Here is a 15,282-nt window from a genome sequence, read left to right as displayed (position 1 = left end):
TCTTAATGTTTGCTCTGACTATGGAACTGTTCATGACATGAAATTTAATACAGATAAGAGTGCAGTGATGATTTGCAGAACAAATGAGGATAAATGTCAAATCCTTTTAAAATGGCAGGTAATACCTTTTGAATTTTGAGCAAATATAAGTATCTTGGGCATCTCATTACAGACCAGTTGAAGGATGACCTTGACGTTTACAGGCAATGCTGCTCTATATATGCTCAGGCGAATAGTTTGGCTCGCAAGTTTGGTGGGTGCACAGATAGAGTGAAAGTTGCTTTGTTCAGAGCTTACTGCACTCCTCTCTACAATGCCCACTTGTGGTCTAGTTTCAGCAAAGCTAGCTTGCATAAACTTCAGGTAGCTTACAATGATGCACTGAGAATTCTGCTGAGAAGACCACGCTGGTGTAGTGCCAGTGAGATGTTTGTGGCTGCAGGTGTTAATACTCTGCAAGCCACTTTGAGAAATGTTATGTACAAATTTATATGTCGGCTGAATAACTCAGAGAATTACATAATTGTGGCATTGACCAACATCAAGTTTAGCACTACACGGTACGAGTCCAAGTTATGGAAGCATTGGTATAGTTGTCTCCTCTGAAGTTGTATTTGTTTTTATTGTATTGTATTGTGTGTATTGTATTGTTTTTTATCTGTACCGGTGAGTCTGTAATAAAGTTTATTATTATTATTATTTTATAATGTAGACAAAAGAAAAGCACATTTAGAGCCATAAACCAGGCTGGAAAGGTGTGAATGTGTTTAGGGGAGACTGACACTGAATGGGGCTCGTTTGCACCACAAAACACCAGAGACAATAGACTGAATAGATGCTATAGATGACAATAAACACAAGCTTGCATTTTAGAGTCTAATCAAAATAAAGTCATATGACATGATCTTGAAAAACATTTAACTAAATACAGAGTTTTAGACTTACCATCTTCCGATTTTAAATATAACATGGTCAGACATGTGGCTTTAGCTGCAGTGCAGTTCTAGATTGATACAGTGCCAACTTCAATTTTATTTTCATGAAGATTTTTCATAAAAATAAATTTCTAATAACTTTACAAACTTTAAAGCTATTTATAACATTTTTTTTTCATTATGACTAATTAGTTATACGTTTACAATAAACTGCCAGGTGTAAGCTTTCAAATGAGATCATACTAGTGCTTTTAGTGCAAAGGGTTCATGAACTGTATCTGTTTCAGTTTGGGTATGCCATTTCTGGGGATTTTTCAAAAGTGGCGTTGCAGCTTAACAACACAGTGCAACAGTGGTCAGGAGTTCAGATTCTGGTGTGCTGATATCTGTGTGCAGCCCAACTTACCCATCCTTAAAACACGTTCTTTGACATTACATTTACTGCATGTGCAACTGTCAAAACCCATAAATGGCATATTACTTAACAATTAGTTAATAGTCATGTGCCTCAACAAGTAAAGTCATAACATAATGAGACATTTGCAAATCATTAGTTAATGATTAATTAAAGCAGACAACTGGAAGTTGAAGTACATGGCTTTGACCAATTGTGGTAATTAACGCATTAATTTACACTATTAGTTAATAAAATATGTTATTAAGAAATTAATAAATTATGACACATTTAATTAATAACAATTAATATATTAATTCATCTATTAATCATTTAGAATCTTTATTAGTTACTGATGCAGTAATCATTAATGAATGGTTTAGTTCTTCATGAGTCACTCATTAACACATGATTATCTGTGCATTAGTATAGCACCCGTTGTCACATTGTTAATGTGTTTTCTGTTGTTTCCATGGACTTTTAGGTTGTTTTTCTCATTCAGTGTTTTTCTTCATCTCTGTCGTCATTTTCATTAGTTCATTTTCGTCACCTGTTTAGTTAATTAGTCATCATCATCATCACCTGTCGTCACTCGTTGTCATCTGTGTATTTAAGTTCCTGTCTTTCACCCTTCAGTTGTCGGTCAATGTTCGCTTATGCATATGTTTTTGTGTATGGAGAGTGTTACCCTTGCCTGTACCAGTTTTGTTTGAGTTTTATTATAGTAAAAGTTTGTATTGGAACTTTGGGCCTCTGCCTGTCTTCATCCGCACCATACCCGTGACAGATTGACCGACCCAAAAAGTTATGGAGGAGGCTTTTATGTTCGACCAGAATGGTAGTAGTCTGGAGGAATTTGCTGCAGTTTTCCTGCACCTTCACCAGGATGGGAGATGGGATGAGGACTTCCTTCAGCAGCAGTTCTGGAGCGGGTTAGACGATCCACTCGCCCAGATACTGCTGCAGGAGGATCTCGACCTACCTCTCGTCAAATTCATTGACCGTACGTTGTGGGTGTGTGGTTCCTCACTCACTGTGGGAGACATCCAGCCAGATCTTCGCGTCCAGCCAGATCTTCGCGTCCAGCCAGATCTTGAGCCCGCTGACCCTGCGCCAGAGCCCTCGTCGCTGCCCAGCACAGAGCCCTCATCGCTGCCCAGCACAGAGCCCTCATCGCTGCCCAGCACAGAGCCCTCATCGCTGCCCAGCACAGAGCCCTCATCGCTGCCCAGCACAGAGCCCTCATCGCTGCCCAGCACAGAGCCCTCATCGCTGCCCAGCACAGAGCCCTCATCGCTGCCCAGCACAGAGCTTCCTGCACCGCTGGTCCCGTCCAGCCCTGAGCTTCCTGCACCGCTGGTCCCGTCCAGCCCAGAGCTTCCTGCACCGCTGGTCCCGTCCAGCCCTGAGCTTCCTGCACCGCTGGTCCCGTCCAGCCCAGAGCTTCCTGCACCGCTGGTCCCGTCCAGCCCAGAGCTTCCTGCACCGCTGGTCCCGTCCAGCCCAGAGCTTCCTGCACCGCTGGTCCCGTCCAGCCCAGAGCTTCCTGCACCGCTGGTACCGTCCAGCCCAGAGCTTCCTGCACCGCTGGTCCCGTCCAGCCCAGAGCTTCCTGCACCGCTGGTCCCGTCCAGCCCAGAGCTTCCTGCACCGCTGGTCCCGTCCAGCCCAGAGCTTCCTGCACCGCTGGTCCCGTCCAGCCCAGAGCTTCCTGCACCGCTGGTACCGTCCAGCCCAGAGCTTCCTGCACCGCTGGTCCCGTCCAGCCCAGAGCTTCCTGCACCGCTGGTCCCGTCCAGCCCAGAGCTTCCTGCACCGCTGGTCCCGTCCAGCCCAGAGCTTCCTGCACCGCTGGTCCCGTCCAGCCCAGGGCCTTCGCCGCTGGTCCCGTTCAGCCCAGAGCCTTCGCCGCTGGTCCCGTCCAGCCCAGGACCGCCTTCGCCGCTGGCCCCGGTCAGCTCAGAGCCCTCTTCGCCGCGGGTCCAGTCCAGTGCTGATCTCCCCAAGAAAATTTTGGGGGGGGGCAATAAGTCCTCTGAGGGGATCGTGGAGGCCCTTCCGACACGGTCGCCATGGCCGCCCGAAGGGTCCTCACCGCCATGGCCGCCCGAAGGGTCCTCACCGCCATGGCCGCCCGAAGGGTCCTCACCGCCATGGCCGCCCGAAGGGTCCTCACCGCCATGGACGCCCGAAGGGTCCTCACCGCCATGGCCGCCCGAAGGGTCCGCACTGCCATGGCCGCCCGAAGGGTCCTCACCGCCATGGCCGCCCGAGGGGTCGTCTCCGCCGTGGCCGCCCGAGGGGTCGTCTCCGCCGTGGCCGCCCGAGGGGTCGTCTCCGCCGTGGCCACTCGAAGGGTCCGCACCACCATGGACGCCTGAGGGTCCGTCTGCTCCGCCATGGCCACGCCCTCATCCTGCTCCGCCCTGGCCACCTGCACGTCCTGCTCCGCCCTGGAGGCTTCCTGCTCCAGATCGGCCACCTGTTCATCAGCCTCCAGGGCGCCCACCCTCCCACCCCTTTGGATGTTTTACGGCGCGAGGACGCGCCTGGGGGGAGGGGGGGGGGGGGTTCTGTCACATTGTTAATGTGTTTTCTGTTGTTTCCATGGACTTTTAGGTTGTTTTTCTCATTCAGTGTTTTTCTTCATCTCTGTCGTCATTTTCATTAGTTCATTTTCGTCACCTGTTTAGTTAATTAGTCATCATCATCATCACCTGTCGTCACTCGTTGTCATCTGTGTATTTAAGTTCCTGTCTTTCACCCTTCAGTTGTCGGTCAATGTTCGCTTATGCATATGTTTTTGTGTATGGAGAGTGTTACCCTTGCCTGTACCAGTTTTGTTTGAGTTTTATTATAGTAAAAGTTTGTATTGGAACTTTGGGCCTCTGCCTGTCTTCATCCGCACCATACCCGTGACACCCGTATTGTAAAGTGTTACCATTTATTATTTCAAAATGACCCTCGTGTCGTTTTAAACTCATAAGATTTTCATTCATCACATTTTTATGAAACCTTTTCCTCTATTTAAAGTCCATTTCCCTAAAACTTAAAAGATCCAACAAAGTCATAAAGACATTGTAAAAAAAAATAATCAATCGATCAGTTTAATCCTAGTCTTCTGAATAGACATGATCGCTTTATATGATGAACAGAATAACTGATCAACACACATATTGTAGTGTAAACAGACGTTTAAATATATGTGTGTGTGATGTTCGAGAATGACATTAGAGTGAGTAAATGAAAACAGAATAATTTTTTTTATATTAATTAACCTTTTAACGTTTGGGAATATTTATTTTGAAATGATGATAGATTGCATTGTTCTATACTCATCAAAGTGAAAGCACAAACACCATTTAAATTACCATGTCACATTAGTAGTTGTATTATGATGATTCAAAGCTTTTTAGATGGTTTATTCTTATCATGTAAGTGCATTAGAGGGAGAGAAGAGAAATTCGACATCCACGCAGGAGAATATAAACGTTGTAAAACAGTCCGCGTAATGTATTTTTTTATTAATTTGCTTAATTGTTCTAATTTAAAAATATTATTATTATATATATATGATTTATCTGTTGCAGATTAAAGATTTGGAAAGAACCACTGAAGCAAATCACATTCTTCCGAGAATTCTTCCATAAAGTATCTCAGTGCAGTTGCTTCTTTTTTGACATGAGACACAATAACAAACAAGAACTGTGTGATTCCCTGCTGGATCTTTGCTCACATGTGAAGAACTATGAGACTCAAACAGGCAGGAGTTTCCTTCCAGCATTACAGTCAGTTTTCCAGTCTCCTGATGTCTGGATCATAGATCTCTCACAGAGAAAGTCCTCCGTCCTCCTGGAAGTGCTGAGACTCCAGACAGAGAAGAAACCAGTAGAGCTGAGAGGATGTTCAGAGGAAGAGAGTGAGATGAAGAGTTTCCTTCAGTGTCTGTCCTACATCTCACAGCTGAGGTAACTGAACTTACATGCTTTTGATTGTTGATTTAACCCTCAGAGACCCAGGCATTGATATTCATGATGTTATTTCATCATTAAGCATGTTTTAGGAAGGCATTGATGAGAAAATGAGTTTATGTATTTTTGGGATTGGGATGTAATTTGAAAATACATTGCTATTTTACTATGTTGATTTTTAGTTTTGGATTCACAACACAATTCAATGCACACATTATATGCAAAATACTATATTACAATCAGTAAGGACAAATTCAGTCTTTAAAAAGTTTAGAAAATTGACTATTTAAAATCAAGTTGTTGTTTTTTAAACGTAATAAAAAATCAAGTTAAACAAAATAAAAGGTAAAGAATCTGTCCCCGACTGTTGAACCAAATAGCGTCTTTCTCCTTTTGTCACTTACATTCTGAAAGTAAATTTTCCTCCATTAATTGTTTGGTTTTAGTAGTTTTTTCCATTGTCTGGTATAATCAAAATAATATAAATGCTCTTCTCTGAATATAACTGTAGGCTATGTAATGTAGCATTTTAAGACAAACCATTGAGACATTAACAACTTTACACAGCATAGAAAATAGATGAAAATTATTTGGAGTAGTTTATAATTAATAAATTGATTAGAGTCCATTTCTGAGCTTAGAAAAATATTCTCAAATGTAAGTTGATAATTGCAGGGCACATAATGTTGTTCAATATTTAAACACTTTAAGAATTAAGTAAAACAAAAAGTAAGATGGTAAATACTTTTTCAAATATATTTGGTGAAAAATGGATTCATTATAAAGTCCACTGCTAGAACTGGCTGATCCTGCAGATTTGCCTTATACAACATTAGGAGGATCAGGCCCTTCCTATCAGAGCTACACAACTCCGTGTCCAAGCGCTTGTTCTGTCCAGACTGGACTATTGTAATGCTCTCTTCCAGCTTGCACTGTCAAACCTCTGCAACTGATCCAGATGCTGCAGCTAGAGAGTCTTTATTGAGCCGAAGAGAGCACACGTCACTCCTCTCCTCACAAAACTGCACTGGTTTCCAGTTGCCGCTCTCATCAAATTCAAGGCACTGATGCTTGCCTACAGAACAACCACTGGCTCTGCTCCCTTTTACCTAAACTCATTTCTCCAGACTTGCATGCCATCCAGCATCTTTTTCGGCAAACACCTGATCCGTTACTAACGCTTTCTTTCCTATATTTTCTTCTACTCTATATCTATTTTAAAAAATTAAAAATTGCACATACTGCGTTAGACTAAACAGGAAATCATCACAGCACTTACATATTGTTGTCCTATCTGTTAGTTTAACTGCTTCTATTGCTCTCCTCGTTTATAAGTTGCTTTGGATAAAAGTGTCTGCTAAATGATTAAATGTAATGTAAATGTAAAGTGTTAATTACTCTGTCAGTATTTAATGACTAATGTGCTTTTTTCAAGTGTTTACAACAATGTGAGCTGAAAACAGGAAACAAACAGCACATTATTTTAATGTGTATTATTTAGTCACGTGACGTCATAGATAAGTTCTGTGATATCTCTATTTATTCACATTTCCCATTTCCAATTTGTTACAGATTCTCTAATCTGAGTGAAAGTGTTCAAAACAGATTTCTTCTGAGACTCTTCAGTAAAGCAGCGGAGACTGAGACTGAGACAGGAGAGCAGATTCTGAAACTGTTATCATCATTTTGCACATACACATCTTTTCCTTCTCAATGGACTGACAGAATTAAACAGAGTGATTTCCTGCTGGATCTTTACTCACATGTGAAGAACTATGAGACTCAAACAGGCAGGAGTTTCCTTCCAGCATTACAGTCAGTTTTCCAGTCTCCTGATGTCTGGATCATAGATCTCTCACAGAGAAAGTCCTCCGTCCTCCTGGAAGTGCTGAGACTCCAGACAGAGAAGAAACCAGTAGATCTGAGAGGATGTTCAGAGGAAGAGAGTGAGATGAAGAGTTTCCTTCAGTGTCTGTCCTACATCTCACAGCTGAGGTAACTGATATTGTACAGCCTTTTGCTCAACATGTTAAAAAAATCTGGAGTAGGTCTTTGTGTATTAAATGGATCATTAAAAAAATATTGTTTTGTATTGACCTTTGGATGCAGAAACGTGTAAAATTGCAAAAAAAATTAAATGTAATTATAATGGTCACAGAGAAGCTGGAAAATATTCAGGAAAAATAAACTGAAGGGTTCAATAAAACTCAACTAACGTTTTACTGTATACGGAGCTTGGAAAAAAGTGTAATAAATGTCATTCGATTTTGTCCTCATATATAAATGTTGCTCTTATGTTTCGTATTATCAGAATAATTGTTTTGTGCACTATATAGTTGATTTATAAATGCTATATGTTCTCCTAAATTAACAGGATTTTTATTTATCTGTATTTTATCAGGTTTAGGTTCTGTTATCATGAAGAAATGAAGAAGAAGTCTGCAGTGAAATTCCTGCTGGATCTCAGTGTTGCTGCTGTAGAAAATGTCACAGTTACAGGAACAAGATTCTCTACTCTGCTGTCGTCTGTGTGCAGTTACAAAACCTTCCCTTTAGATGAAGAGTGGCGACATTATAATCCTGTTTATCAGTGTGATTTCCTGCTGGATCTTTGCTCACATGTGAAGAACTATGAGACTCAAACAGGCAGGAGTTTCCTTCCAGCATTACAGTCAGTTTTCCAGTCTCCTGATGTCTGGATCATAGATCTCTCACAGAGAAAGTCCTCCGTCCTCCTGGAAGTGCTGAGACTACAGACAGAGAAGAAACCAGTAGATCTGAGAGGATGTTCAGAGGAAGAGAGTGAGATGAAGAGTTTCCTTCAGTGTCTGTCCTACATCTCACAGCTGAGGTAACTGATATTGTACAGCCTTTTGCTCAACATGTTAAAAAAATCTGGAGTAGGTCTTTGTGTATTAAATGGATCATAAAAAATTATAATAATTGTTCTGTATTTAGGCCTACCTATGGACGCAGAAATGTGTAAAATTGATTGAAAAAAAAACTGTTATTCTAAGAGAAGATGGAAAATAGTCAGGAAAATTAAACTGACTGGTTCTCAACTAACGTTTGTAGCAAATTAGCTTATATATATATATATATATATATATATATATATATATATATATATTGTGTGTGTGTGTGTGTGTGTGTGTGTGTGTGTGTGTGTGTGTGTGTGTGTGTGTGTGTGTGTGTGTGTGTGTGTGTGTGTAATAATAGCTAAAAGCGGACTCTCCTTGCTTTGAGTGAACCCTTGGTATTTCTAGTTGATGTGATGCTAATGATCTGAGTGATCTGTTGGGTTTATATTCAGTGAGCATATCTGCAATGTATTGAGGTCCTAGGCCATTAAATGATTTATATACCAGTAATAATACTTTAAAATCAATCCTAAATGTGACTGGAAGCCAGTGTAAAGACCTGAGGACTGGTGTGATATGTTCATATTTTCTGGTTCTGCTCAGGATCCTGGCGGCAGCGTTCTGTACGAGCTGCAACTGTCTTATGGTCTTTTTGGGAAGGCCAGTGAGGAGTCCATTACAATAATCCACCCTGCTGGTGATGAAAGCATGCATTAGTTTTTCTAAGTCCTGACTGGAAACAAAGCATCTAATTCTTGCAATATTTTTCAGATGATAGTATGCTGATTTAGTTATTGCTTTGACATGACTACTGAGGCTAAGGTCTGACTCTAGAGACACACCAAGATTCCTGACTTTATTTTTAGTTGTTTGACCTCTAGAGTGAAGGTATGCATTCACCTTGAGAACTTCATCTTTGTTTCCAAACGCAATGACTTCAGTTTTGTCTTTGTTTAACTGAAGAAAGTTTTGGCACATCCAACTGTTTACTTCATCAATGCATTGGCACAGGGAGTCAATGGGGCTGTAATCGTTAGGCGACAGAGCTAAGTAGATCTGTGTGTCGTCTGCATAGCTGTGGTAAGAGATTTGGTTCTTTCTCATTATTTGGCTCATTGGAAACATGTACAGGTTGAATAGGAGTGGCGCAAGAATTGAGCCTTGAGGAACTCTGCATGTCATGGATGTCCACTCAGACTTATGGTCTCCTATACTCACATAATAACCTCTCACTTCTAAGTATGACCTGAACCATTTTAAGACTATCCCAGAAAGCCCCACCCAGTTTTCCAGCCTGTCAAGAAGTATGTTGTGATCAACAGTGTCAAATGCAGCACTGAGGTCGAGTAGTACCAGCACTGATAATTTGCCTGTATCAGTATTTAAGCGAATATCGTTTATTATCTTTATGAGCGCTGTCTATGTGCTGTGATGCGATCGGAAACCAGATTGAAAATTGTCAAAGTATCCGTTTGAGCTTAAGAATTTGTTCAGCTGATTGAAGACAACTTTTTCAATGATCTTGCCAATGAAAGGAAGATTTGAGATCGGTCTATAATTGCTTAATATAGTCTTATCCAGATTGCTCTTTTTCAGGAGGGGTTTGACAACTGCAGTTTTCAGGGAGTTTGGAAAACTTCCAGAGAGAAGTGAGGCATTTACCACTTCTAGCAGATCTGCTTCTAAGCTGTTTAACACACTTTTGAAGAAAGATGTGGGAAGAGCGTCAAGGGCGCAGGTTGATGTTTTAAGGTGCTGTACGGTTTCTTCTAAAATTTTGCCATCAATTTCTTTGAAATCAGACATAGTAACTACTTTCTCAGGTTGAGGTCTGATCTGTCTGACCCCAGTGCAACTCAAGGATGTGCTGATCACCTTTCTGATATTATTGATTTTCTCAGAGAAGAAAGAAGCAAACTCACTGCACTTGCTGTCTGAGAGCATTTCACTGGGAATCTGGCTCAGGGGGGTTTGTCAGTCTCTCTACAGTAGCAAAAAGAGTGCGTGTGTTGTTTAAGTTGCTGTTTATAATATTTGAGAAGAAAGTCTGTCTAGCTTTGCCTAGTTCCATATTGAAAGCATGGATGGTGTCTTTGTAGATGTTATAGTGGACTACAAGTTTTGTCTTCCGCCACATGCGCTCTGTTTTTCTGCATTGTCTTTTCATATTTTACACTGCTATTGAGTTTCTCCAAGGTGCCTTTTGTCTACCACTCTTCCTGACTTTCACAGGAGCAATATCATCAATTACACTTTTAACTTTTGAGTTAAAAGAATCAAGGAGAAAATCAACAGAGTCAGCAGATATGCTTGGTGTTGAAGATATAGCCTTCATAAATAGTACACTAGTGTTCTCATTTAAGCATCTCTTCTTGACAGACACAGATCTAGCTTCAATGGCAGGAGAGATCAATATATCAAAGAAAATACAGAAATGATCAGACAGTGCTACATCCTTAATAACAATCGATGAAATGTTTAGACCCTTACTGATAAGTAAATCTAGAGTGTGTCCACGATTGTGTGTCGGTCCATGTACATGCTGAGTCAGATCAAAAGTTTTTAAAACAGTTTTGATTTCTTTTGCCATATTGTTTTCTGCATTATCTATGTGAATGTTAAAATCTCCAGCAATAGCAGAACAGTCAAACTCTGAGGAAATGGTTGATAGCAGTTCTGTAAAGTCCTCAGAAAAGGCTGAAGAGTATTTTGGAGGCCTATAAACAGTGATAAATAAAATGTGTGGAGCACCTTTTAACACAATACCCAGATATTCGAAAGACGGGTAATTACTAGGGCTGTCAAACGATTAAAATATTTAATCGCGATTAATCGCATTAATGTCATAGTTAACTCGCGATTAAGCGCACATTTTTATCTATTCTATATGTCTCTTGATTTCTTTTTGTTCCATTATTTTTTCTCATTTTAATGCTCTTATCAACATGGAAAAGTGGATCGGCTTGCTTTGTGCAAATGTATTTTATTGAAAACTGCATTGGCATATACTGTGTTCAATTTCACACTAACATTCTCACTTGGAGCAAATAATATCTCACACGATGTAACACTGTCCATCAATAAAAGGGTGAAAGAAATACGGACGAGGTAACGTTACTGATATTGATGAGTGGGCGTAGAAACGCATCAGTGTATGTGTGCTTGGCCATCAAGTGGTATTTCCGACTGGACGTGCTGCGATGATTGCTCAGTTCACAACGACACAACACACAGATCACTTTGGTCTTGTCAACTAACCCATTTGGCATCTTTTTAAAAGTAAACTTTCCATTCAGAATCTTATTGGCATCCATTTCGGCGTCTCGCGCTAATCATTCATCCACTCAAAACGTAATGTTAAAGGGGGTCGCACACCGGACGAGAAGCGCAGCGCCGCGTATTTAAAATTCTAACACATTATTCTCTGAGTGTACACACACCGGCGGCGCCATTCAGCGTTTTTATTGCTGGCCATAAACTGAGAAAGTGCGTGTCCGATGTGCGAAACGAGTTGTCCTAGACGCGGCTCGGCGCTGCACTTCTCGTCCTCTCTTTTTGGCGGCTCGCACATCTATGGGTTCGCAAGCCCAAGCAAGTGTGTGCGGCGTGCCTGTTGTTTTGTTTCTGGTCTAGATAGATCCGGTGTGGTGTTGTAGTTTTATTAACGTTACTAGTTGTTGCAAAAGCATGTGAAAAAAAGTACAAAGTTTGCTAGGCGTTAATCTCGCGATAAAAAAATTGACGCCGTTAACATGGGTTTGCATTAACGCCGTTAATAACGCGTTTAACGGACAGCCCTAGTAATTACCAAATGATATTTGCTTACATGAATAGACATCTTTAAAGAGAGAAGCTACTCCCCCACCTCTTCTACCCGCTCTGCAGACACTCATAAAAGTAAAGTTAGGAGGGGATGTTTCATTGAGGACAGTTGCACTGCAGTTGTCTCCTAGCCAAGTTTAATTTAGAAACATAAAATCCAGGTTGTATGTGGTTATTAAGTCATTGACTAGAAGTGATTTATTTTTAAGTGAGCAGATGTTTAAAAGTGCTAACTTAACAGTCTTACTTTTTGTACACACAGCAGTCTTAGTTTGGCGTGTAATAGGCACCAGATTAGATGGGTTTGCTGTACGGCTTTTGAAGGCCTTAGACTTTCTATCATGTAATCGAACAGCAATAGAGAAAGATACCGGCACACAGGGTTCCCGCTTGTTCTGTAAACATTTGAGAAAGTTACTGTTATCATAGCGGGGACCCGGCACATATCACTGAGAGCTGGTATCAGTTGTTTTTGGTTCACCTCGAGCAGAAGGAGGAGGGTGTGAGCCCTGTCGTTGTGGCAGAGCCCGAAGAACTCTTGCAGGAGGAGGGGGAGGGCGAGCGGGGCTCTGTAATATGCTGACCTGGTTTCCTTGGCTGTTTTCCAGGAAGTCGTCCTTGGGTGTTGAATCTTGGAGCAGTTCTAGTATGTCACCGTCTGTGGTGAGCTCTGTGGGCAGGGCTCAGCCATGAGCAGAAGTTGTTGTGGCTGAGTGGTGTTATCATTGTCCTTGTGTGACGTGTCAACCGCATGTCCATTCAGGTGCTGGAGTGAAGTCCTGTGGTCATTCATACTGTGTCCAGGTGTGTGTGTGCCATTCAGGTTGAGTGGATTGGCACACACTGCAGAAGGATGATTGAGGGAGAAGTAGATATTGTCCTTTAGCACTCTTGAACCAAGTTTGTTTGGGTGGCCGTCCTGTTGGAACAGTTGCCTCTGACTCCAGAAAAGATTGAAGTTGTCAATGAAGTTCACTCCTTTTATATTGCAGGTTTTTTGGAGCCATGTATTAAGCCCAAGCAACCGTGAAAACCTGTTTGTTCCTCTTGCTGGGAGTGGTCCACTGATGAATGTTTGTACTTTCAGTCTTTTAAGTGTTTCAAAAAGTTCATTGAAATTCTTCTTGAGGAGTTCTGACTGCTCTTTATGAATATCATTTTTCCCCACATGAATGATGAGTCGATTTGCAGTCTTATGTTTCATCAGAATGTTCTCAAGTTCCCTGTTTACATCAGAAATTGTTGCTTGTGGAAGGCAGCATGTAGTTGTATCCCTGCTACTAATATTTCTGATTATGGAGTCACCCACTATCAGAGTCCTGGGCTGGCTGCGCTCTGAGCTGTGTGCCGCTGTCTGCTCGACCTTGAGCGCAAGTTAGCATCAGTGTTAGCTACTGGCTTATTCAGTCTGTGTTCGATCACATTCATCACGTTTGGGGATTCCTCATTTACATTCATTAATACTTCAAATCTGTTCTCAAGATGTATAGGCGGTGGTAGGAGACCAGTGTTTGCAATCCTTGTCAGAGCCGTATCTGGGGTAGAGGATGCTACTGCGGCAATATGTGATACTCGTGACAATTTGATGTCTCGAGTGCCTTTGGGTCTCGCTCCCTGTGTGTGCCATCGATTTGTAAGTCAATCGGCTTGTTTCTCTACACTCAGTACGGCCTGCGGAGGAGCAGTAGATTCATGAAACTCACCAGCTGTATGCTGAGGGCGTCCATGACGGAGCTCTGTTGTGTGTTCCCTCTGGTTTGGTGGTCCCGCAAATAACTTTGTTTCAAGAACTGCAATCCTTTGTAAAAGTCTGTGGCAGTTACTGCAGCAAGTAGATTCCAGAAGAGGCATTTTCTCTTATCCTTATGCAGTTGTGTTTTCTCTTCCCCGGAATGTAAGCTTTCAGTGGGAGGCTGGTCGAGTAAAATAATTCAGCTTTTTTGTTGGAATCCAAGCGTTTGAGCACTGTGCTGATTTGCTGAAGTTGAAATTAGTTGATAAAAGAAGATAAAATATAAAAATATAAAAGTGATAGAGCAAAGCGCGGAGCAGTAAGCAAGAGCGTCCGAACAGTAGCTGAGCAGGAAGTGAAGTGTTCCTTCCTGCTCAGTATAATAGTATAATACATTTTATTGTAACACACTATACATTGTTAATTAAGGTGTGACAAGAGGAATATTTCGATCCCAAGAAAGATACAATACAGCCTAATGCTGTTGTCATGAATTGAGATTTATTAAGATGTTTTTGAAGCTCACGAAGGTGTTTGTGTTCAGACTCTAAAGTGACAATGGGGGAAATTTGACCCAGACTCTTCGGCGCTAGGCCTGTGATTTACAGGAAGAAGTCCAAAAATGTTAAAAGCTTTCTGAAGCGTAGAACTGAATCGGTCAGTGTGATTCTGTCCAGACGCTACACGTTTTACTGTAAATGGAGCTTGGAAAAAGTGTAATAAATGTCCTTAGATTTTGTCCTCATATATAAATGTTGCTTTTATGTTTCGTATTATCAGAATAATTGTTTTGTGCACTATAGAGTTGATTTATAAATGCTGTATGATGTCATAAATTAATGAGATTTTATTTCTCTGTATTTCATCAGGTTTAATGTTGATGATGAAGAAAGGAAGAAGTCTGCAGTGAAATTCCTGCTGGATCTCAGTGTTGCTGCTGTAGAAAATGTCACAGTTACAGGAACAAGATTCTCTACTCTGCTGTCGTCTGTGTGCAGTTACAAAACCTTCCCTTTAGATGAAGAGTGGCGACATTATAATCCTGTTTATCAGTGTGATTTCCTGCTGGATCTTTGCTCACATGTAAAGAACTATGAGACTCAAACAGGCAGGAGTTTCCTTCCAGCATTACAGTCAGTTTTCCAGTCTCCTGATGTCTGGATCATAGATCTCTCACAGAGAAAGTCCTCCGTCCTCCTGGAAGTGCTGAGACTCCAGACAGAGAAGAAACCAGTAGATCTGAGAGGATGTTCAGAGGAAGAGAGTGAGATGAAGAGTTTCCTTCAGTGTCTGTCCTACATCTCACAGCTGAGGTAACTGATATTGAACAGCCTTTTGCTCAACATGTTAAAAAAATCTGGAGTAGGTCTTTGTGTATTAACTGGATCATTATAAAATATATTTTTTTGTATTGACCTTTGGATGCAGAAATGTTTAAAATTGCACAATTTTTTTTTCTTTTTTTATTCTAATGGTCACAGAGAAGCTGGAAAATATTCAGGAAAAATAAACTGAAGGGTTCAATAAAACTCAACTAACGTTATACTGTATTATGGAGCTTGGAAAA

At 41.3% G+C, this 15,282-nt stretch overlaps 2 protein-coding genes across 2 annotated transcripts in view; one reads left to right on the top strand and one right to left on the bottom strand.

The window, feature by feature from the left end:
- LOC307009008 (uncharacterized protein) overlaps positions 1-15,282 on the bottom strand; it is a 416,885-nt gene that overhangs the window by 135,292 nt on the left and 266,311 nt on the right. The gene's annotated exons all lie outside the window — the stretch shown is intronic.
- Positions 1-15,282, top strand: part of LOC307008690 (uncharacterized protein) — a 48,540-nt gene that overhangs the window by 25,080 nt on the left and 8,178 nt on the right. The window contains exons 5-8 of the mRNA XM_079631706.1: positions 4,920-5,297; positions 6,873-7,295; positions 7,702-8,151; positions 14,585-15,028. Of these exons, the coding sequence (XP_079487832.1) occupies positions 4,920-5,297; positions 6,873-7,295; positions 7,702-8,151; positions 14,585-15,028 (1,695 nt within the window). The remainder of the gene's footprint in view (positions 1-4,919; positions 5,298-6,872; positions 7,296-7,701; positions 8,152-14,584; positions 15,029-15,282) is intronic.

The sequence above is a fragment of the Phoxinus phoxinus genome (assembly GCF_949152265.1).
Source record: "Phoxinus phoxinus genome assembly, chromosome: 1".
NCBI lineage: Eukaryota > Metazoa > Chordata > Actinopteri > Cypriniformes > Leuciscidae > Phoxinus > Phoxinus phoxinus.
This window is presented reverse-complemented; position numbering and strand designations above follow the sequence as displayed.